The sequence below is a fragment of the Sciurus vulgaris genome (assembly GCF_902686455.1).
Source record: "Sciurus vulgaris genome assembly, chromosome: 11".
In the NCBI taxonomy this organism is placed as follows: domain Eukaryota; kingdom Metazoa; phylum Chordata; class Mammalia; order Rodentia; family Sciuridae; genus Sciurus; species Sciurus vulgaris.
Window position 1 is genome coordinate 101,573,556 of NC_136472.1, and position 24,844 is coordinate 101,598,399.

Sequence of the window (24,844 nt, forward strand, 5' to 3'; positions counted from 1 at the left end):
TTCAAGCAATTGTTATAATTTGATTCCTTAACATTTCTAGATATCATGTGTCCCTGAAGTTGTTTAAATGTGGTTTTAATAAAAAATGGAAATGCAGGTACTGAAATCCCAAAGTGTTTCTATATTTCAAGGTGGTCATCTATGTGATCCAACATCCATATGCATACACTACTTTTAAATACACATTATGTTCACGGCAACTTCATAAGTTTCACAGAGAACTCATGGACTTCCAAAAATAAATCCTTCATTGCAAATTTACAAAATCTTTCTCTATAACATTTGATACTTTGGGGTTTTTAATCTGGAAACTTCTTTGATTTTATCTGCCTAGCCTCCTACTCTGCTATAATTTTGAAATTGATTTTTTACCACAATTCCCTCCTCAGACAAGAGTTTCCTTGAACATATTTCCTGAGTCTTACATTAAATTTTATAGTCACATCCTTAAAAATACATATTTAACCCATTTCTTTTAATTCTACTTCATATTCTTATATGCAATTACCTGATAGCCACCTGACATCTGAAACTCATGTCCAAAATGAAATTCATTGTTTTTAAATATTTAGTAAACCATACTTCTCTCATAAATATCAAACTAAAATCTTCCCAAGCTTTCTGGCTATCATGCAAGGTACTGCAACTGCTGTCCATTCATTCACACAAGATAAAAACCGAATCTTTCATCTTTCTTGTCCTCCTTATTCATTGCCCTCATCTAATATTTACTAGAGTCTTCTTATTAAATTCCTAAATATTTCCCAGATACATCATCTATGCTCTGTGCCTGTCACATTTGCTCTGATTTGCCCCTTATTGTCTTGTTCTGTCCAATTTGTTGGCTTCCGTGTCTTTAATCACTGTTCTTTAGTCACACCTTCATAGACAGGTATACGTCCCTCTCGCCAGCCTCCCCTTTGGTTAATACTCCTCTCTGTGTTTCCTAATTTCCTGTGTATCCCTCATCATATTGACATCTTTTAGTATTGGTTCATATCTCAGTCTTGCCCATTGGACTGTGAACTTCTTTTCAGTAGGAATACCACATGAATTGTGTTTTACTCCAAATGCTTACACAGTGACTGAAATAAACTCAGTAGTACATAAGCAGATGTTGAATGAAAGAATGAATGGAAATGTCAAATCCATATCTATTTTTGCTTATTTTGCAGTGCATTTCTTATACTACACAAGGAATAAATATTGCCAAACATACTTTTTAACACTATCTTATGCAGTTTTCCCCCCAAATAAGAAACCACTGTGTTTATGTTGAAAGTTTCTTAGGCTTATTGTCTTTATTTACAAGGCTTCACAGGAAGCATAAATACCTTTGGTGGCATGGTGATAGTAAAGGGGAGTCGGGGGCTGCAGTTTACAGGGGAGTACAACATCTCACCTTGAGCATTCACACCAAAATTTTAAAAAGTGAGGAGCAAGTAAACTCATCTTCTCTAGAGTCAGGGTTTCCAGCTGGTGATCCCTGCTGTAGATACACTGCTAGCTTAGCTCAGAAAAATGACACTTTTTAGATAAATGTGCCCTTATATACATTATACAAATTGTATAAAGTAACAGACAATTTAAAGCATTTTAATACCGTTGTCTTTTTCTAATATTCTCTCTCTTTTCCATTTCCCAGGCACAAGCTGATCATATGTCACACAGCTAATTCTGGGTCAACTTTCTTCTAGTACTTAGAGTGCTTCTAGTTTTTATTCATTCCATCATCATGACACATTGTCCAGCTGCTGACTCGAGCCATGTTTCTCTCCCTATAGATACAGTGAATTTTTAAAAAATGTAATGTCCTGAAGCCTTTTAATACCAGAATTTTTAAAAAAAATTTCTATACGCTATCAGACTGATAAGGAAGAGCACAGTAGCTCTAAACTGAGTAATTTGAAATGTTTGATCAATTTCCAAAACTGATCTTTTCTTTCACAAATAACTGAAGTTCTCTTTCTTACAAATTATGAATGACAATGGTACCAGAATAATAATCATAATAAATGTAGTGATATATGAAAAAGTACTTTGTAAAATATAAACATCCATGTAAATGAAGGAGGTTGTCATTGTTATTACTTTTTAGCCTTCTGTCCACTTATTCTAACTCTTTCAGGTGTCCACAAGGCTTAGGAAAAGTATTCAAGGCATGAGATTTTCACAGATACTACCAAATTGAGTCAACCTGCCAAAGCCATCAGTGTAGGAGGTGTATTTAGTTCTTGGGCTTATACCCAAAGTGAGGGAACAGATAAGCATAAAACAGCCACTCTACCTACACTGACTAATCCACAGGAGGGAAGAACAACAGATCTGCAGCACTGAACTAGCATACCAGTGCCAGGTCATTAATTTACTGTCCTCACACGATCACATCTGTCTGGTGGACAGAGTCATCTCAAACTCCTCTTTGGTAATCTGAAAATGTAGTTGCCAATTCATATGTTGTCCTAACTACCACTTGCATTAGTAAACTATCATTAATATGAGGAGACCCTCATAATTATGACAGTCAGAAAGGAAACTTAGGGAGTTCATCCTATGTGAAGACTCGCCTGCTTAAGTTTCAACCTTGTTCTCAGCTTACCTCACTGTCATGGGCCTAAGAGAGTAAATGAGAACAAGTAGTCTCCTCGTTCTTAGCTTGCTCTTTCTCCGCAAGGTTTTGCTGGTTAACTCAACACATTCTTTTCCTGGTATCTAAAATTAGTACATCTTGTTTTAGTCATTTTTTTGGCTGCTGTGACTAAATAATCTGATCAGCTCAATTATAGAGGAGGAAAAGTTTGAGGGCTCATGGTTTCAGAGGTCTTAGTCCCTAGAAGGCTAGCTCCATTCCTAGGGCTCGAGGTGAAACTGAACATCATGGCGGAGACTGAACAGTGTGGCAGAGGGAAGCAGCTCACATCATCAAGAAGCCAAGAGAGAGACTCCATTCTCCAGATACCAAATATATACCCTATAGCCATGCCCCAATTTCCACCTCCTCCAGTCACACACTACCACTCCAGTTAATCCCATTAGGGATTAATTCACTGATTGGGTTAAGACTTCTCCAACCCAGTCATTTCTCCTTTGAACCTTCCTGCATTGTCTCACATGTGAGCAAATAATAAAGTCTCTGAGAAAATGATAATATATGAAGTTTTACAAAAATGAAACATCCTGAAAGCATTCTGATTTATTTATTCTCTTGTACATTCAAAAAGTATATCTCTTGGGAATATGGGTAAGACTCTCAAGAAACTCATGATTATTCCTAGAGATGGACAACATCGAAATAATTATTAGCATAAACTGTACATATTTCAAACAACATTCATTAATTTGTAAATTATTTGTTGAATGTATACTATGTCTACATATATTCCTAAGTCCTGTAAAAATAGATTTTTCTTATGTATTTTTGTATAACAAACTATCTCAATATTGATGACTTAAAATATCAATTTTTTTTTTTTTTTTTTTTTTTTGCTACCCAGGATTGAACCTAGGGCCATTTTACCACTGAACCACATTCTTATCCCTTATTTTATTTTATTTTTTATTTTGAGACAGGATCTCGCTAAGTTGCTGAGGGCTTTGCTAGATTGCTGAGGCTGACTTTGAACTTGTGATCTTCCTGCCTCAGCTTCCCAAGCCCCTGGGATTACAGGCGTGCAGCTGGATGATTTCCTTTGATCATTATTTTTATATTTAAGGCAAGGTTTAGTCTTTATTTCATAGAACATTCGCTGGAACTGTTTCACAGAGGGATGGAGTATTCATCACGTTTAGGCTAAGACTAGCTGCAGTTGGGAACCTAGTAATGACTGAGGGACAGGTGTTGTGGTGCCTTTCTACATGTTCACAGGAGAGTGGTTCACAGCTGAAGCTACAAACATCAAGTTCTTGTGTTCTGACAAAAGAAAAATTAAAGTCAGACAAGAACAAACCAAGGAAGATAATTTTATTATAACTGGAATTAAAGTGAAAGTAACATAAGACTTAGGCAAAAATCACTCTCAAATGGGAGAGTGAGTTTTCTCTAAGCAGAGAACCACAGAGGAAACAGTGCTGTTCCAAATTTATTGCTGTTTTATGGTTGCCTTGAGAAACTTCAGCACTCTTTGCCAATCAGATCTTCAACTCCTTTTTGGTTTCCGGCAGTGAAGACTTTGATCTTCACTGGTCTTCTCTGGAACTATCATGGTAACCATCTTTTGGGGCTTCATCTACAAGGCAATCCTATTTTAATGTGGGTATTGGGGTCAATAGACTGACAGAATTTACCTTAGTGTACCTACACTACTAAAGAAATTTCTCTTCTGAAATACATTGAGAAACCTATGACCACAAATCCTATCTTTATAAGGACCCCAATAGACCCTATTAGGAGTTAGTCACATTGCTCTTTCTTTCTTGACATGTTTCTTAATTGGCTACCATTGTTTCCACCTGCTTATTCTCAAGGTTTGTGCACCTGTTATTTTTCTATAAGTTACCTGATTATTCATTTTCCTTAAAAGTAGTTTTAAAAACCCATAACCTTGCATGTTATTGATGTGTGTTCCACTTTTGATTACTAACTACCACCTAATGTGTGAACCACTTCTTGTCACCTGTGGGTTTCTCACAGTATGGCAGCTAGATGAAGGTCATGTATCTCCAGAGAAGGACAGTCATAGCCTCAAAAGTCACATATAATCACTGATACACATTAATAGTGCAGAGGTAAAAGACAATTAGACATACTGATCTGTAGGTCAGAGAAAAGATTTGAAGTGGATGGTACAACCTGAGGGATCGTGAGCACATACATGGTAATTAAAAGCAAAAGAATTAGATGAGCTCACCTGCAAAATGAAGAAGAGGTAAGTAGAGAAAAGGAAATTTTAAAGTGTACAGACCATAAAGGAGCAGACACCAAAAAATGCCCAGAGATCAGATGAATAGTTGTGATGTTAGGAATCCAAGGTAAGGAAGAACTTAAAATATCAAAATATCCAGACATGGTCCAAAAATATCAAACATGGCAGAAGATTCCAGAAATATAGGAGCAAAAGTCTAAGATTTAGAATGTATTTGGTCATTGACCAAGTTGATGAAGAATGGATTAGGTGGCTGAGAAGTGTAGGCATCATATGAGTTAGAAAAACTGAGTAGAAAATTCGTTCAATTAAAGTGACTACAAGGGCAGTAAGAGAAAGGAAGCATAGGGTTAAAAAATTCTATTCTTCTGAAAAATGAAAGAATTAAGCTTATGAAAAAGTTAGAGGAATTCTTTAAGGGGAAGAAAATTGAAGCTAAAGGAGAAGACATGGACTCCGTTCTTTCTGATCCCTCTGCTGTGGGCATGTTGAATTCAGCATACCTCTGGGATTGTGCACCACAGGTGGGGACACACTGAGCTAAGACCATGCGACTTGATTTGTATGTGATATGGAGCTACAATTCACAAATTATATAATAATTTGACTTAGTTAAGCATCTGGAATGTGGCATCTGGAATGAAACTGGGTGATTACCTGATGAGAAGACATACCTAATTAATCGACACCATCAGGTGGAAGATGAATGGATTTTTGCCATTTGTTTATATTATGTGTTTATTTACATAACACATGATCCAAGTGATCTCATTAGTGAAGCAGAATATAGAATAGGCACTTAAAATTATGATTGGATTAGTTCATTGAAAGCCTTACCCTGATTAGCATTTGTATCCCAAAATACGTTATCAATTTAAAATCATTGCATCTACTCAGTGACTAAGCATCAATTCTGGCTTATTTTGTCATTTTATGTAAGAACATTAAAATTCAGTTTGTTTTCCTTTTATGTATTTTGAACACATTCATATTCATCCTTGTTTATTTTTATTAATTTATGTGTACATTTGTATAGTCTAATAAATTCCATTGTTGGAACAATTATTTGCATGCTAAGCAACCATAGATGGCATAAGAGATTGCCAAGAAAAATTTTGATTTAAGAGTGCTTCCAAAGCTAAATTATAATAATAAATATGGAAATAATCATACTTTAAAATTTGAATGTATTGAACCAAATGAAACATTTTTCAGGGTATCCCATGAAGACAGTTACCCTGAACATTTGACTGATAACCTATTCTCAGGCACAGAAAACTCAATAACCCTCACCCACCAAGCCTGGGATTGAGATTAAATAGCAAAAATAAAAGTTTGAAAGAATAATATTACAACTAGAAATTTGCAGAGGGAAAATAAAATGTGAGTGATAGAATGCATCCAAAAGCAATGTTAAGTAGTCTGAGACATAGTGTATTTTCAAAATAAGTAAGAAAGAACAGCAGCAGAATGGCAGATAGCTATGAAAAGGAGAAAAATAGATATATATGATGATGCAAATGAATGATGACAGATAAAAGGTGATTAAATATCAGGAAATATTAAATTTGTTGAGACTCAGAAGAGTAAACTGAAATAAGTAATATAGTGAACAGCAGAATAGTGGAAAGTGAAAGCCATAAAGATTAGATTGAAAACTGTAGTAGGAATAAACAGTAGAGACTCTTTGCACAGCACACGAGTTGCTTTTGAACTTTATTTAGTACTTAGTAATTTTTATATGTAAAAATGTACATAGGTATTTGTTTAATATTTGAAAAAGATGAAAGCAGAAGTGTTTTGGGGTGTTTTAGAGGTGAGAGGGGCACCAGGGAAAGGGGTCCGGCATTGACCATGGCTGCTATATCACCAACAGGGCCCAGGAAGAGCTGTATAGATTCTCCTGGGAACTGCCTAGGATTCCTAGAAAAACACTGTGTAGAAACCAAAGCATGGAACTGGTATGGTTTTAAAGTGCCATAGCAGACAAGATTGTGCAATGTTCTTTATGTCCATGAGCAAGCTAAAGTACATGACTTGTAAATCCTGTTTGCTTACATTTTCTTGAACAAGTATTCAAGATTGTGTGTAGTTTCAGTACTAAACTGAAAGCCAGGATCTTAGGTTTAAATTCTAATACTCTTTGACTTTACTTTTTTCAGTAGAGTAAAACGAAAATCCTTTGAACCTGGGGCTGGGAACATAGCTCTGTGGTAACATGCCAGTCTAGCATGCATGAGACTCTGGGTTCAATGGTCATCACCCCAAAACAAACACATGAACAAATAAATTAACTGAATCAGATTATTTACCATGCAGAGATTGAAAGCGGGCTCACAACTCGTGAAAATTCAGAGAATAAGAAAATATGAAGACATGAAAGTACTTAGTAATTATAATCTAAATGCATAGTATTTATATAATACACCCAGAGCCTTGTTGGGATATTCATGAAGTTAGAGTTTGATCCTGTCACTGATTTACTGGATTGCTTGGATTACAGGAAATGAATTACCCTAAACCTCAAGATGCCTAATGATTAAATTATGATATTCCATGTATCTTGCATGAAAATACAGCCAGTCATACTATCAGAGCAAGCCTTTCCAATTGGTCAATCCACTCATGATCAAAATCTAGTTTCTAATTTTAGTTGCAAATTCTAATTCTTAGGATCAGAGCTGAATTTTTTTGATAGATTTCTTTATAAATTCTACTACAATATCTATCAAAGTAAATGGCATTTGTTATATAGACTCTGAAACCTCCTTTCTTGACTTCAGATCAACTGTAGTAATTTATCTTCTAATACTTTTACTTTTTACAAACAACAGAAATACTTAAACTGTAATAGTGCATAAAATTTGTGCTAAAATCTGCCTTTTACTAATTGCTGCATATGACCTCATGATAGCAGGTTTATATATTCTCATTTAATTCTTTCCATATTATATATTAACAGTTACTGCAAATATGATAATGTAGCCTAGGTCATCTGGCTACTAAGTGATAATATTAGGATTTGAACTTAGCAAAGTTTGCCTCTTCTTCATCTTAATGTCAATTCTATTCTATCCTTGTCTTGTCCACTTGAATACAGACTTGTGTCCCTTATGTGGGCTTTAGTTTTTCCAAGCATATATAATATTTCTAGTACATGTCATAATTAGATTGCTTAGACTCTTTCTGCAATTTCAAGAGGCACAATAAATAAAAATAAAATAATCATATCTAGGTTTCAGTAAATTATCTGCATTTAATTATGCTTCATAATTTCCCAAATATTGTACAAAATAGATATAAATGCTATTAAGATAATTTTGCAAGAGCCTATTAATGTTTTAACAAAAATTATTTATATTACAATGAACTTCCACTAAAATAAGTACATTAGATTATCCAATACTGTGGGCTCATAACAAATTTAAAAATTATAACTAGTAAGTAAAATCCAAAACCAAAATTTTTTATAGAGCTAAATGCTTCTTAAGCTAGCTGTATAAACTGAGGAGAAATATGAGTGTTAGTTAGCCAGAAAAGGAAAGTTACAAGAATTTGGAACTCATTCTTGCTTTTCTGTGTGAATACAAAAACAGGGATCCCCTGTTGTAGGGGATTTTAAAAATAAATCAGAAAAAGTCACCCAAGTTTGTTCCAGAAATCAGTCATGTCAAGAGTAAGCAAAATATATTGGACAGGAATAGTGCAGAGTCATATTTTGATGTTGCCTCATTGTCCTTGTGACAACTAGAGGGCGCAGGAAGGCAGGGGAGGTTGTATGTATCTCTGCCTCTGCTCCTCTTCCTCAGGCAGTCTTGGTCTAATGGGTTTTAGAATTGCTTTGCTTTTGCTCTATAGCTATACAGCTCGCCAGATTCACTACACCACTCAGATATCCTAACAGTGACTTTCCCAAAAACTCAACTTCTATTTTAAAAATGATTCAAGATAATCCTAAAGTTGTGATTAAAAATGAAACCAAATACAAAAGCATAAACACTAACAATTTAGTTGTCAACAAATGTTGCCCAATCCAAGAATAGAGGTGAGCACATAGCTCAAGCAGAAGATAATTTAAATGTTTCTTCAATGAATACTCAAAAATTCCAAAAGCGTGTTATTATATTTTTCAGGCAACAGAAAAAAAGTATAGAGAAATATTTGGATTTATTATACTTAAAAGTATCTACCATAGGGATTTGTCACATTATCACAGAAGGCGATATATTACCTCATTTTAATCAAATTTCCCTTTAATTCAAATTGACTTTTTAATATAGGACTTTTCATTCAGATCATCTTCACTCAATAGTGGCTTTGAGTACAAGCACAAAAATTAATTAATTGAATTCTCTACTTTTGTTCTTTATATTAGATTGCTAATATATCAATGATTCAGTGATTTTTTAAAAAATTTTATAGGATGTAATACAAAGTCAACAATTTTAAACTATGCTAATATTTTGTGGTTTTCTTTTTCTTTTTCTTTTTAGTCTGTTCCCAGTACTCTAGAGGAGTATTTGCCATTTTTGGACTCTATGATAAGAGGTCAGTACATACCTTGACCTCGTTCTGCAGCGCCTTACACATCTCCCTCATCACACCAAGTTTCCCAACTGAGGGGGAGAGCCAGTTTGTGCTGCAGCTACGACCTTCGTTGCGAGGAGCACTTCTGAGTCTGCTGGATCACTATGAATGGAACTGTTTTGTCTTCCTGTATGACACAGACAGGGGTAAGTCCTGATACCTTAACTCCCTCAGGGAAATTCACTTTTATTATGAAATGGCCTTGTATCGCTTCTGTGATTTAGCAAGATGTTTTGATGCTAAACTTTGCTAAAAGCAGAAAATAGTTGATGTGTATTATCAGAATTTTTACCTGAACTCTAGGGAGAAACTTCTAACTAAAATGAAAAATATCCTTACAATTCATAAAGTTACTCATGAACAAACCATGCTTTGTAAATGTATTAAAATTAAGATAACTGTGTGGATAGGAAAAATCATCTAAGGTGCTTTTTTTTCTATGATCACACAATAACCAACACAGACTACCCTGTGACCTCTAGTCACTAAAATATGTGGATGTTTTTATGCATATACTAAACAGCAATTCTACCAGCCATGCTTCCTATTATTCAGTTTGGTTGTGACACTATCTACTTGAAAATACATCAAATTTAACAGGTTGAGACTTCAGGCCCTGCAAAATAGCCTCACTTCAGATACCAACTACAGGCTCTACGTTATTTTACCTGTGCTTCTGTCTGACAGCGACATATCAGGTTTCTCATGACCCCATCTTGGGTTGATTTAATTTGCCAGGAAAACACAGAACTCCACTAATCATTTTACCTGTTACACACTTACTTTAAAGGATATTACAAAGAATACGAATAGTCAAGTTAAAGAGACACGGGGCAAGTGGCTTCCATGACCTCTCTGAGCATACCCTTCTCCAGGAACTTCCATATGCTGAGCTATCCATATGTTCTCTATACCCTTTTTTTGTAGGTTTCCATGGAAACATTATTACTGAGTCATGATTTTGTGTTGGAGAGACAAGATGAAAAACTAACATACTACCCTTTTGACAATCCACACATTTTTGTACAATGTCTGATAGTCTGACTCACTTGCAGGTGTTTTCATTTTTTTTTTCAGTTTTATTTATTATCGATTGACTAGAATCATAGCAAAATGTTATACTTCAAAATGAACATTAGGGATTAGCTTTTGTATTTAGTCCTTTTCCTGTAGACTTAAAAGATACGAGAAGATGAGAAGTTATAATAAATGTTGAAACAGGCAACATTTTGAGAACATCATTCAATAGAATTGTCTATTAAATGTATAAAGACAATAAATCCCTTCTTTTCCCTTGTACAAAACAATAAACAAGCAAAATAAATCTTTTGCATGTATTATCCACCTTCAAAAAACTCAAAGTATAATTTCTTTTACTCAGAGATAAAACTCGTTGAATGAATTCATATTTATTCCTAAAATTTAGATATTTAATTAGATGGAAACCATATGTCATTTAAGATGTCACACCAATGATAATCCTAGTATATTCCTGTATTAGCATCCTTAGTAAATTTTTCTTTCAGAAACGAGCTCAGAAAACTTAATGTCATCATTATATTTTTTTTGTTAAGTTTGCAGCCTATTCTTACTTCTTTCCTGGATATAAAGGAAACTAACTGTCCATACCACATACCTTATTTTCCAGTGGTTAACAATCTTTAAGATCTTAGGAAATACATTGTACAAGAGAGTATATTTCACTTTGAGTTAAATTACTAAATCTCTGCTTGCTTAATATTTTTCTATTAGAAAATAACATAGTAAACATGCAAGTTATATCTTTCCTTTCCCAAAAATGTCCTTCTTCAATAACTATTATATTGTATTCCTCCAGTAGTTATTTTATTATATTATACTTCAACCTTTTATATCTGGCATAGTAACCCTCTGATAAGCATGAGATAAACAAAAAATGAATGAATGAACTGAAGTGCTTAACAATAGGTATTGACAATTTTAGGGTCCTAATAAAAAATTATATAAATCATTGTTTATTAATTTTGCTATATTTTAATGGATCAAGTTAATAGAGAGCCAAAATTTTTTTAAAAGCTGGAAGAATGTTACATGAATTAAATGCAATTTTCTTATCATGAAAAATGTTGATCGAGATAATAATCTTATTTAAAATTAAACTTTAATATTTAGAAAACATGGAATTTTTAATTGTTTTCCTGGTAATGCAAAACCTTGAACATTTCTTGAAATTTAATTAAGATAAAGTCATTTTTCTCAAGTATAAAAGGACATTTATTTAAATATATATAATATGAGCAGTGGCCATTTTTTCACATGAAATAGATCTTTTCAATGAGAATATATATTTTTACTTGTGTCTACTTGTCTAGAATCTTGAATGCTTATGATATGTCTTGGCCCATTTCTAATAGCTATGTACAAGATATATATGGTTAAGGGAGAGATGAAGAGAAACAATCCTAATATTTTCAAATTCTAATGCTCAGTGTTGCTATTTTTCAAAACTCTTACAATGGCCAGCAATTTTAATAGAATCTGTAATGGTTAACAATTACCTATTTTGCTTAATCCTGGTTTCCTTTAATGCTTTATTCTCAATGGTTTAGGTGAATTAATGCTTTTGAAACTCATGGTGTTACTTCAGGACTTGCTAAATATTTTGTATCCAATATCTTATATATTGTAACATTATATAAACTGTTTCTAGCAGAGGGACGTTTGCCAAAGCATATAGCCGAAAATTTCCTTTGACTTGTTTTGGCTTGTTTACTTTGGTTTGTTTTGTTTCTTGTTAGGATTGGTTTTACAAAAATATATTCTATGAATTGCATAAAGTGTTTTCAGAAACCTAGGAAAAGATGTCCTGGATGGAATAAAGTCTACATGCTGCTATTCTAGTGGAAAGACAGTGCAAGAACTTATGTGGGGATAGACAGAGGAGTATGCTTGTTTGAAAAGGGAGATGTTTCTTATTTTATTTTTACTTTTTGTGTTTTACTGCATACATGTTTTTATTTCTAAGCTTCCTTAAATTCTTTTGGAATAAGTCAAGATCTAAGTAACTTAAAAAGAGCAAATGAAGAGCAAGGGCATGAAATACCTTTAAGTGAGATTTATTTTCTTCTCTGATAAATAAGTCTGTATAAATCACTCGAGAACCCTCCTGTTTCCTTTACTTCAGTTATCTTCTCCATTTTCTTCTCATACTGTCAGATTCCCCCCCCCCCCACTCTCCTCCTTCCCTGGGAACATAGTATACTAGGTACATAAGCAACATGATTTCAGGCATACTAAGAATCTGATTCCTTCTCTTTTCTGTTACCAGATATGATGATGTCATGGTGAATTTCATACATCATCTTCACTGGGCTATGGAATGCCCTGATAATGAATAAAACATTATTTTTGGGTATGTCTGTGAGGAACTGTCCAGAAGAGATCAGCATCTGGATTGATAGACTTGAAGTAAAGATCACCCTTACCCATGTGAGTGGGCATCATCCAATCCACCAAGAGCCCAAATACAACAAAAAGGTCCAGGAAGGGCCATCTTCTCTCCCTACTTGAGCTGGGACTTTAGCACTCCTGGTTCTCAGGTTTCCTGACTGACCCCTTGACTCACACTATTCATTCCTGATTCTCAGGCCTGAGGGCTTGAACCGAAACTTATGCCATTGACTCTCTTGGTTCTCAGGACTTCAGGCTTGGATTTAGACTATATCATTGGGCCTCCAGCTTGCACAGAGTAGAACGTGGTACTTCTTAGCCTCCATAATCATATGAGCTTATCCCTCATAATAAATGTGTGTGCGTGTGTGTGTGTGTGTGTGTGTGTCCTAATGGCTCTGTTCTCTGGAGAGTCCTGATTAATAAGATGCCTAAGAACATCCTGAACTTTAATTCATAAATAATATAGAGGGAGATGGCAGAGCAGATAACACAAAGATAACACAAAGCAGATAACAAAATATAACATACTGGTATCAATTCAGACAAGTAAAGTTACTTATATCTGCTCCTTTGAAATCCCTTTCAGATAGGAGTGGAATGGGGGAGATGGAGTTAGCCATATTCCTCCTGCCATCTGGTTTTGAGTGTTCAGTGTCTGCAGCACAGTTTGTAGTCAGCATTTTTCTGTTATTCTTTCTACCTCCAATTCCTGATTACAACAATTGCTAATAACCCATCAATAGACATCTGTCATTGATCATGCCACTTAAAATTCCTCTGACCCAATTTTCTTATAAAACATAAAATTGAAGTGATGGTAAAAGAATATTGACATATAAAGCCAAGACAATTGAGAACCTTTCACATTCTCAACTGTTCTTGTTCAAGAACAAATAACTTATCCTTAATACTTGATAATATTAAACCCTGTTTTCCTAGTCCAGAAAAAGTAAGCTTATTTCCCAATCCAGAAAAAGAAAAATTCTGTAACTCACTAGTATGAAGAGGACTCTCTTTCATTTCCCATGAAACCACAGGCTATTAGCCATGTTATAGTAAACCCATCAGGATTTAGACTATTTTTATAACTTATATTTGCTTACAGACTTTTATTACATTCATGACTAGTTTGACAAGTCAAATGTTTAATTACTGCCAGTTACCAAGTATAAGGATAATCCATTCCATCAGGAGGGAGACAACACTAAACTCTATCTTCTGAGGCTGGAGGTTCCTGGTAGGCAAGTGGGAGAGCAAAGAAAGATACAGATGTAAAGACAGCAATGAAGCTTCCTATGGAGATTCTCACTTGTAATTGAGGAAGAAATAGTAATCAGAAACAGGCAAGGCAGGCCTGACTGCCTTCACAGAACCTCCTGTGGATCACTGCATTGCTTATCCCCGCCTTCATTAACCTCCCTTCCACAGATTTTTACCACTTCAGGTTAAGAAGAGGAACAATGGACTGCCAGGTGAATGGATGGGATAGAGACACATCAGCTGGTGTCCTCATAAAGAGGGTGTGTTTGATCCTTTTTTCTTGGCCAGAGAAGGCAAAGGAAAAGGGAGGTACATGCTTCCCTGCCCCCTGCTACTGTCCCTGGTTACAGAGCAAAGCATTCTAGAGTGGATACTGCAATTCAACCTGAAGGAGTGCTGAAATCTAACAAGGACTGCCATACAAGGAGATTGAGCAAAGAATAATGATAAGATGCTATAAAAAGGGTAGTTAAAGGAAGAAAGAGCAGGGAAAGTAGCAGCAAAATGAGCCATGTGTTGATAGAATAGAGAAATTCTGGAGATGGAGTAGAGGTACAGGCAGCCTTCCAAAGTTATTGAAAGGGTTGAAGAGGCCCAAATAGGATGGCACAAAAAATAAGTATGCAATCCTCCATGAATGCTCACGCTGGGTAAGTTCAGTTGTCATGACTTAACAGGTGCCAGATGCACCCTCTTGACTGACAGACCTCCAGAGTGGCTGTTCTTTCTTTCCTATTTTTTCCCACTGTCAGTATTCAGTCACACTGCATAAGAGATAAGAGCAGATCTGGATAAGGCCTGCAGAGGACCTACTCACTGGAAAGGTGATTCTGTCCTCACTCATGAAATTTCAAAATTACAACAATCAAATTAACAAATAAGTGTATAGGATTACAATGGAGTTCTGATTTTATTCTCGTTTAGACTATTTTAATGCTTTTTTTTTTGAAATATTATATTTGTGTAAATATTTTTCACTTGGCTAGAGCCTGAGCACATGGACCTTGTAATTAAGTTACTTAGCCACATCTGGATTCTAAGGAGTGGGATCATGTTGCTTAAGAATCCTTTAGGTCAAGGGAAGTGGGTGTAAGGCTTAGCAACTTTGTTAGTGGAAAAGGACAGAGCCACATAGGCTTGCTCTCCGGTTCTGTGTTTCAAATGACCCATGAATTCCTAAAGTAGTAAGTTTGCAGATGACTCATGCTTTCCTGACAAGGTTTTTATTTAAAAATGTTTCTGAAAATCTAAAGATATGGATAAAAAAGATCTTCCTTTTAGAACTGTGATTGAACGCATTGCTTCAATATAAATTAGATCGATTGCCTTGGTAAATTTTTCTTTCTATTATAAAAATGAAACAAATATGTACAAATGGTAATACATAATCAAATTTAAAATACCTACAGAGGAAAGACTATGTTAGAGATAAGGTTTGCTCAACAGTGTGCTTTATAAATGTTATTATAACAGGCATGATAGCAGGACTATGGAAAGATATAACTTACTATTTGTTGCAAGGAAACAGAGTCCTTCAATGCAATATATAATAAATTCCCTGTGATTGAAGCTATGACAGACTTGTCCACCTTTTACATGTCCAGAGTAGAAATTTTCTATTTTGAATGCCTAAGTAGAAATTTTTAGTTCTATAGCAGAGTGTTGTCAGGGTTAGGAAAGTCATAAGACCACAATTAAATACATAGATTCAAATACCAAATGTATTTATTACATGCTTGACCTTGGGAAATTCCATAACATCACTAGATTTCAGTTTTCCAGTCTGAAAAAATAATATTAGTTATCAAATCCACTGACCACTATGAGTTGTATACAAAGTACTTACAAAGTTCCTGCATAAACACTATATAAGTTACAACTATTATTCTTTTATTATTATCATCATTAGTCTTATACTACTATAATAATTTGTGCTTAAACTCCAAAAATATTTATCATTTTAGTATTCTTAATCATGAATCAAAGGCATTTAGTTAATATTTTATGAGACTTGGACCTATAAAAACCATGCATGAACATTGATTATAAAGGTTAAAATGATAAAGAAACAAACCAAGGCATAAATTTGGTTATTTATTCTCCTTCTTCATAGACTTCCCTTCTCTGACTACTCCTTCTAATTCTGGGTTCTGTCCTCACCCACTTTGACTCCTCTGTAAACTTCTTAAATATAAAATACATATGTCACATTCTTAAGTAGAATCATTTCATACTTTTCATTATCCTTCACATAAAGTTCACATGTCTTAAAAGATGTTCCATAATCTGCCTCCTGATTGCATCTCCCACCTCATCACATAGCCCAGCTCCCCTGAAACTCCAAGCCCCAGTGAAAATAGACTTTTTACAGATTTTGAGCACACTGTGTTCTCTCTCTTCCTTTCACATCACTGAAAATGCCATTCCTGCAACCTCAAACATTTTTTGCACACCTTTTCCCCTGCATAACTCCTATTCATCCCATGATCTGAGCATAACTTCCCTCAAGAAGTCTTTTCCCACATATTTATCCTCAAGTGAGTGAAACTTCCTCCTGTGTATCTCCACAGCGTTGGTATTTTCTCTGTCAAACACTTTGTTTCATTCTATGCCTTCACATAAGATTCTTTAAGGTTTCAATATGGAACTCTGTCTTACTTATCATGTTTTACTGAACAAGAATAGCACCCCTGAATATTGCCCTACCTAATCAATATGAAGGAATAAATCATACGGTCTCAATCCCACTTGTGCAGCAATGATTTCAAAGTCTATTTTTAGAACTCAGCCCTCTCTCCTGGGCCAGACTCAGATAAATAGAAACTATTGGATGTCCCATTTGTATCTCAAAACAATATTCCAAGAGTCAGTCAACCACCTGCCCCCTTAAACTTGCTGCTTTGAGCACATTCTGTATCCTCCAGGGTGGCACTCTGCCATACATGCTAGAAAGGCATGTCTTTATTCCTTTTTTCCTTCCTTGTGCATGCATAATTATATCCAACCAATCATCAGTCCTGCCAAATGTTTATCTCCTAAAAATAACCTAAATGCTTCCTCTATTCTCCATTCTAATTACGGCTACCATTGCTCAGGCCCTCTTCAGTCTCCTGCATAAACTGACTATTCTCCTTGGTTTCCGTACTGCCTCAGCTCCATCTTGCTTGACTTGGCAGGATGAGCTACCAGCTAATATGTTGTCTAGGAATGCTGCTCCATAGTGGCCTATAGTTTTTATATTTCATAATGTATTTGCAAACTGTTTAGTGATTATATTGTCCTTATAGAATATTTCTCAATGGAGCATATATTCGTTTTCTGCATGAGTTTGTATGAATGTTTACATTAACTTTTCCTCAACATTTTAGTAGAATGCGACTTACACATTTGGGCATGAAGCCTGTATTGGCTTTCTCCCCAGTACTTTCATTTCTTTCATGATTTTAAGGCTATGAATTTTTTTTTCTTATCTTTCTATGTCACATTTGTTAAAATAGATAAAATGCATTGGTATGAATTAATCAATGGATTCCGGCCAGAAAATGTGGTCTCTATGACCATAATTCTTTGAAACTTTTTGGAAATTTCTTCATGTCTCAACATATGGTCAAATTTTAAAATATTTCATGGGGGATTAAGAATAATATTCATTTTCTAATTTTTTACTACAAGATTCTGTATAATCATTATATGTTTGTTCGAATCGCCTACATCTTTTATTACATTTCTGACTATTTGGTTGAATTGAGAAAGGTCTGTGGAAATCTTCTATCTTGATCATAGATTTGTCAATTTCTTGATGTAGGTCTACAAATTCATACTGTATATGTGATATATTTTAACACAAAATACTTTGGAATTTTTAGTATCTTCCTGGTAAACAGTTTTAGATTATATAGTGAGCCCTCCGCTTTGCAATGCCTTTTGTCTGAGGTCTACATTTTTTCAATAGTAACATAGCTTCTCAAGCTTTCTTTTGGTTCCTATTTTCCAAATATCTCTTTTGCCATCTTTCCTTCTTCAACATTCACACTACCATTATGCTCTGGGTACTATGTGTATTATGTATTTATTTCTCCCAAAGCTTAAAGGTAAATAGAAGTATTAGCCTTTTGAATTACTAAGATAATTAAGATTTAGAGAGTTTACATAATTGGCCCACATCCATGTAGTGGTGAATAACAGAACTGGACTCAACCTTCTCTATCAATCAACTAACTCTTTGTCCAGTATATTTTACTACATTCCAAGAAGTCAACATCATGTTCATTGTACCTTATTTAACGAGGGAGTATGATCTGTGCCAAGGTCCATGAACTTTCTGCAAAGGGTCAGGAAGTAGTCATTTTAGGCTTTGCAGACCATATGGTTTCTGCCACAACTATTGAACTCTGATGTTATAGTGAAAAGCAACACAATACACAAATGCAAGCTTAGGGAGATGGTACATGCCCAAATCTCAGCTAAATGGGAGAATCACAAGTTTGAGACCAGCCTTGAAATTTTTTAAAAGGAGTGGGAGTAGACAGAGATTAGCTCTGTGGTACAGTGCTTACCTATATAAGGCTCTGGGTTCAATCTCCAGTACCATAAAAATTAAAAACAAAAAATTTATACACACACACAAATGAATATGCCTGTTTCATTTGTTTGGTTTTGTTCGTTTGTTTGTTTGTTTGTTTGTTTGTTTGTTCATTCTAGGGATTGAACCCAGGGTGCTTGAACACTGAGGCCCATTCCCAGACCCCTCCCTTTTTTTTTTTTTTTTTTTTAAATTTTGGGACAGGGTCTCACTAAGTTGCTTAAGGCCTCGTTAACTTGCTGAGACTGACTTTGAACTTTCTATCCTCCTGTGTCAACTTCCCAAGTCTCTGGGATTACAGACGTGCACCACTGTGCCCAGCTATGCTTGGGTTTAAAAAAGAAATCTATTTGCACACAATGAAATCTGAATTTCCAATAATGTTCATGTTTCATGAAACTTGATTTTTCTTTTGCCCCCTCTCCAAACATAATAATGTAAAAAACATTCATATTACACAGGCCATACAAAGATAGACAATGGTTCAGATTTACTTGGCTCAAGGAAAATATTTTCAGTATACATGTAAATTTTTATTAAACAAGCTATACTCTATAAATGTTGTGGTGTTTAATAAGATTAACCTATGTTAAATAAAAAATTCACTAACGTTTTAGACACAATTCCATAATTATAAGAAGGAAGGGGGTGTTACCCACGTGGGTGACCATCCACATGTGTTCCCTTTATATCTCTTACTCATATTCCTTCAGGAAGCCTTAATATTTAAATGCTGTAAATTGATAAATTCTTGTTTGGAATCAGGATAATAAATTTTATTGCAATTATTGTTAGTGATTTTTGCCTCTAATAAGTCAATAATTAGAATATTTTTCTGATCCTTCAGAACATTAGCCAAATCTCTATCCTATATTGTACTCATTTCTTTTGGAATAGGTACCTGTCACAGATGCTATGAGCATTTGTTACCACACAGCTCAACTGTGTACTACATCCTAACAATTTATAGAATAGCAAACCAAATGGCACAAAGAATATTTAAGATCCATGTCAGGGAAGTGATTGCTGAATTAGATTTGGGGATCATTTTTCAGTGCTTGGTATTGTACTAATTTGAGTTAAGACACAAATACAACATAAAAAGAGGACATAGTAAATATCAGACTCAAAATAATAGAAGGTCATAATGATCTTTGTGAGAAAACAAAAGGGTCTAAAGAAATCAAATTTTCTAGAAGAAATGGGGGTGAGAAGAGAGAGCACTCCAGTTAACACAGACTATTGCTTGGAAGTAAAAAATAAAGTTCAGAGTTGTGCAAATGGGAAGAAGTCTGGTTTGATTAAAATCTGTGGCACATAGGGTTTATAGGAGGTGGAAGCTGAAGCTGGCGATGTGATCATGATGACATTTCACTAACATTCCACTGGGTTATGTGTTGCTCTTATTCCACTGAATGTTTATTAAAGTTTCTTTTGAAAACTCATAAGCAAGTCTGTAATGTAGCTAGGATCCTTCAGTCCCATCAGAATAGAAAAGATCTGTTGAACTGATAACGATGTCCAGACAGCTTTTTTGTTTTGTTTTGTTTTTTCCTTTATGTGACATGTGTACTGCCTGGTAACAAACCAGGATGGTTTGGTATCTAATGATGTGGTCATCATCATATAAAACCTTTTTCTCTTACTATTTTCAAAGTTTATTTTAAAGTATGTTTCAATGGGTGTCGGATTAAGATCATAAGAAACTGGCATCTTCTAATAGAAACAACTTCAATGCTCATCTTTAGAGTAGTCTGTCACTTTAATTTGGAAGTTAGATGAAAGAATTTTGCAGAGGTTATTACTCTTTCAGCCTTCTGCATGTCTGCCAGATGCATCAACACCTTGCCAAAAAAGATCCCAAGCTATGGAGTGTTTTATGTGAGTGCATATTACTTTCTCTCTCACTCAATTTGGAACCATTTAGATCTTTTTAAATGAATTTTAGAAGACAATATGTAAGAGTTACATTTCTATCAATTCTCACTTGGCGAAGATTTGAACTATGACTTATTTAAAAAGCTCTTCTATTTGTAAGTATTTTAGAATACCTTAAACACAACCTTAAAAGGCCAATTCAGAAATAGGCAATAACTAGCATATGAAATTAACACTACTATGTGAGCACTGATATATCCTAAAGATATTATTTTTCTGTAGTTTATTATTAAACTTGTTGAATTATGTTAATTCCTATGAACACTTTTATCTGAAGTGTATATTATTTGAAACATTTCACTTCCTTTGTTTTGTGATTTTTTTAAGTTTTCACTCAAGAACATAGGGGAAAAATGGTATAGAGAACCATAGAGTCCTCATGCCTATTAAGTCTAAAGAATGCCCTTCTAAAGTGAATTCATATTAGAAAGAACACTCTGCAAAATAATTGCATTGATTTACATAGGAGCCACTTACAGTACATTAAGAAGTTACCAGGTTATACACTATACACCTAATCGGCCCTATAATTCCATACTCAGATGTTTGAATTAAAAGGACGTAGAATAATAATTTTAAAACAGCAACAATAAAATTGTATCAACAATAATAGCAAGAGCTAAAGTATTGAAAAGTCTTGTACATTACACAAAACAGAGAGAGTATGAAGAATCCCTGAAGCCAACATCTTGCTGAAGAAGTCAGTGATGAGAAGATGAGTAGCTAAGTGGCAACCAGTGAGGAATGGAAGGTGCTGAAGTGCATACACAGGACCAATGCCCTTGGATACACATAATAACATAATAACTAGAACTTGCCAGTTTACACAAATCTTCATAAGTCTGAAGATTTTCCTCCTTAAACTCTAGAATAGCAGTCTGCAAACTGCAGCCTATGGACCAAATTTGACTAATAGAGTTTTTTTAAATGAAGTTTTAGTGGAATGCAGCTGTGCTCATTCATTTATGTGTTATCTCTGGCTACTTTCCCACTACTATGGCAGAGTCCAGGATGTACAACAGAGACTGTGGCCCACAAAGCTCAAAATATTTACTAATTGGCCCTTTATGCAAACCTAACAATCTTAAACTTAGAATTTTTATTGAAAATTGATTATTTCAATGGAATCATCTTATGCCGAAGAGATTAAGTTTGTATTGTTTTCTGAACTTGCATTCATTACCACTACCACTAAGAAGACCACCTCAGTACAATGCAAAAATATGCTTTAAAACTTTTGTATATAAGCAACTCAATAAATATTTGTGAAGTTTATTTCAGGATCTATGCAAAGATATAATGATGGATGCCATGGAAACATTACTGAAAATCTACAATATCATAAACACAGGTGCTTGCACCTGATATATTACATTCCTGTCCTAACGAAGTCTTAGTTTCATGTTTCATAATGATGATGAAATATTCTTTCCCATAATTGCATAAATAGAACTCAAGTCTTTCTGTTTAAAGCACAATATGTCCCATTCTTCAAGATAACCATAGAATTGCAGGTCTGATCAAAGCCTCTATTTTTAAAAAAAATGAAACTAGGATTAGGCTAAATGTCAAATGTTTGTTTAATTTTCTGTGTCTATGTAGATTTGTGTGTGTGTGTGTGTGTGTGTGTGTGTGTATATACATATATACATATTTATGTGTATGTATATAAAGAAAAGCTATCTCTGAAAGGCACCTGGGCATTTGGAATTTCTATGATTTATGTATACATGAGAGTTGAAGAAAAACTTTATGCAAAATAATAAATTTTCATTTATTTTAAGTCATATTTAGTACTTTTTGTTTTGTTCTGCCTTGTATTTTATGGTTAAGTTATCCATATGAACTTTGGAAATTAAGCTGGGAATCACTATAATTTAGTAACAGCACTTTCAACTATAAATGAATTTAGACTTCTTTCTAGTATCCTGATTGGATCTGTGTGCATGACTTAGTTTTGTTTGACGACTTACACACTAAAATAAGAAACAGGCTAAAGGTAGTCACTATTAAATCTGAGTTTGATAGTTACCAGTCTCCTGACTGATCTCAGCTTCTGCCCTTACCCCAATGTTAATTTGCAACAAAATAGCCAAAGTGAGCCTTCTAGAACAGGCCCCTCACTCACCTTTCCCCCAAGAGCTGCTGAGTGTTACCACAGCTACAGTGTGCTCTCTTTCACACTCAATGTAAAATCAAGGCTCTCGTGACAGGACACCAAGGGCATCCCATCCTCAGAGCCTTTCACATGCTCTCTGCTCTACCTGGAATACTCTTCCCGAAAATGTAGCAACACCTCGCTCCCTCTTCTTCTTCAAGCCTTTGCTCCAAGTTGCCTTCTCATGGTGAGGAACTCTGTTGCATCTGTTCTCTGTCCTCCTCTCCCTTTTTATTTTTCTCTATAGTATAGATCCCTATTCTAAATTCCATACAGTTTGCTTATTTAACAGAGGTTCCATTACAAGACAGCATTTTACATCTTTATCCACTGCTAGCTCATCAAGGTCTTGAACTGTACCTGAGACATAGAAAGTGCTTCATATTTATTTGTCAGAATTTGATAAGTGCATTTTTAAATGGGCAAAAATAATTGACAAAGGGCATGAAGAACTTAGCATGTACACACATTTAATAATTATCACAGGTGAGGATGTTCAGTAGCTTCTGAGCCCAGGAATGAATAACCAGGAGCACTTGGCACAGAGGACAAGTGTGGAATTCACAGGGTATCTGATATCCCTGACCCCCTACTAAGTTTTCTTTAAATGAGCAAGGAAAATATGTATTTTTTTTCCTTTTAGTACTTAATAGTTGATAACTGTATATTATAGCTCACAGATATGTCACAATGAAATTCACTATTATGCAGAATTAATACGTACCAATAAAAAAGTTTAAATGCCTTGAAAGTTTAAATGCCTTTCTAAAAGAAAGGGAAAAACTCTTAGATATTTTGTTATAAATTCACCAGGGTTCAACATAAAACCAAGATGTATTGACAACCCTTTTACATTTTTTGGTTGAACAAGAATCATATTCCATAGAATTGAAAATGGAAAAGGAAACCTCTGAGCAAGTAAGTGGGCTTGGCTTATCATAGATATTGTGAAAAAATGCTTTTAAATGATAACTGAGGTCTTTCATGAATTTATAATCTAATAATAACAACCACTTACATACAGTACTTACTGTGTGTAGCACAGTTCTAAAAGTTTTACATACCTAAACTCACTTCACTTTCACAGCATTCTAATGAGGTTAGTGATATTAATTCCATTTTATAGTTGAGAAAACTGAGGCCATAGAGGACACAGGAGGTAAGTGGCAGATGCAGGTTTCAAATGCAGGCAGTTTGGCCTTAAAACCTGTGCTCTTAACCATGACATCATGCTGCCTATGTGGTTCAGCTTTAGCAGTGTATTTCAGCATGGACTTCGGAGCCCTGCAGCTGCTGTGGATGCTGTGGTCCTTCGTGTGGCCACAGGTGTTGGCTGTGCAACTAGAGAACATAATGTTGGGTGACAGGCAGCATTGTGGAGACTGCCAGCCCCACAAGGCAGTGCCAGGTTTAATACTAAAAGTGAAATACATGCATGTGCCAGTTTTCTTATAAAATCTTTACTGAAGAAAAACAATGTGTTGTATAAAACATCATCTATAGATGGAAAAAAGGATGATATTAACATAAAAATACTGGGATTGACAGACTTAAAATTAAAATTTAGCTTAAAAATCAAGAAGATGAAGTGATAAAACCAGATAGTTATGCCATCTTGTGAAGATGGCATAAACAACCTTCAGAATCCACATATTTCAATGTTAGAATATCAAAGTATTGTTTTGGTTTTTATATAATTTACTTTGAAAAGAAAAAAGAAACAAATCACACCCAGCACCTTTTAACACACACACACACACACACACACACACACACACACACACACCTGGTACTTTCTATGAACAGACACTTATATTAATCACTGTGAATAAGTGGTGCCTAGGTGATATGCTAGTGTCTTCCTACTGTGAGTCATTCTACTGCATTTAATAAATGCCTGTGGGTGATCTGCTGTGTGTCCCATGCTAGGTACTCTGTGTATGAACTACAGGTTTTACACAGCAGAAAATAAGAAAAAGGCGGAAATCAAACCCCTATAATAAAAAGTATTCTAGGTATATAACC

The 24,844-nt window shown here is 34.8% G+C and overlaps 1 protein-coding gene across 10 annotated transcripts in view; it reads left to right on the forward strand.

Moving 5' to 3' along the window:
* The window catches only part of GRIA4 (glutamate ionotropic receptor AMPA type subunit 4), a 342,414-nt gene that overhangs the window by 118,141 nt on the left and 199,429 nt on the right, over nucleotides 1-24,844 (forward strand). For all 10 annotated transcript variants that reach the window (XM_079101590.1, XM_079101591.1, XM_079101592.1 and 7 more), the window contains exon 4: nucleotides 9,356-9,595. In XM_079101590.1, the coding sequence (XP_078957716.1) occupies nucleotides 9,356-9,595 (240 nt within the window). The remainder of the gene's footprint in view (nucleotides 1-9,355; nucleotides 9,596-24,844) is intronic.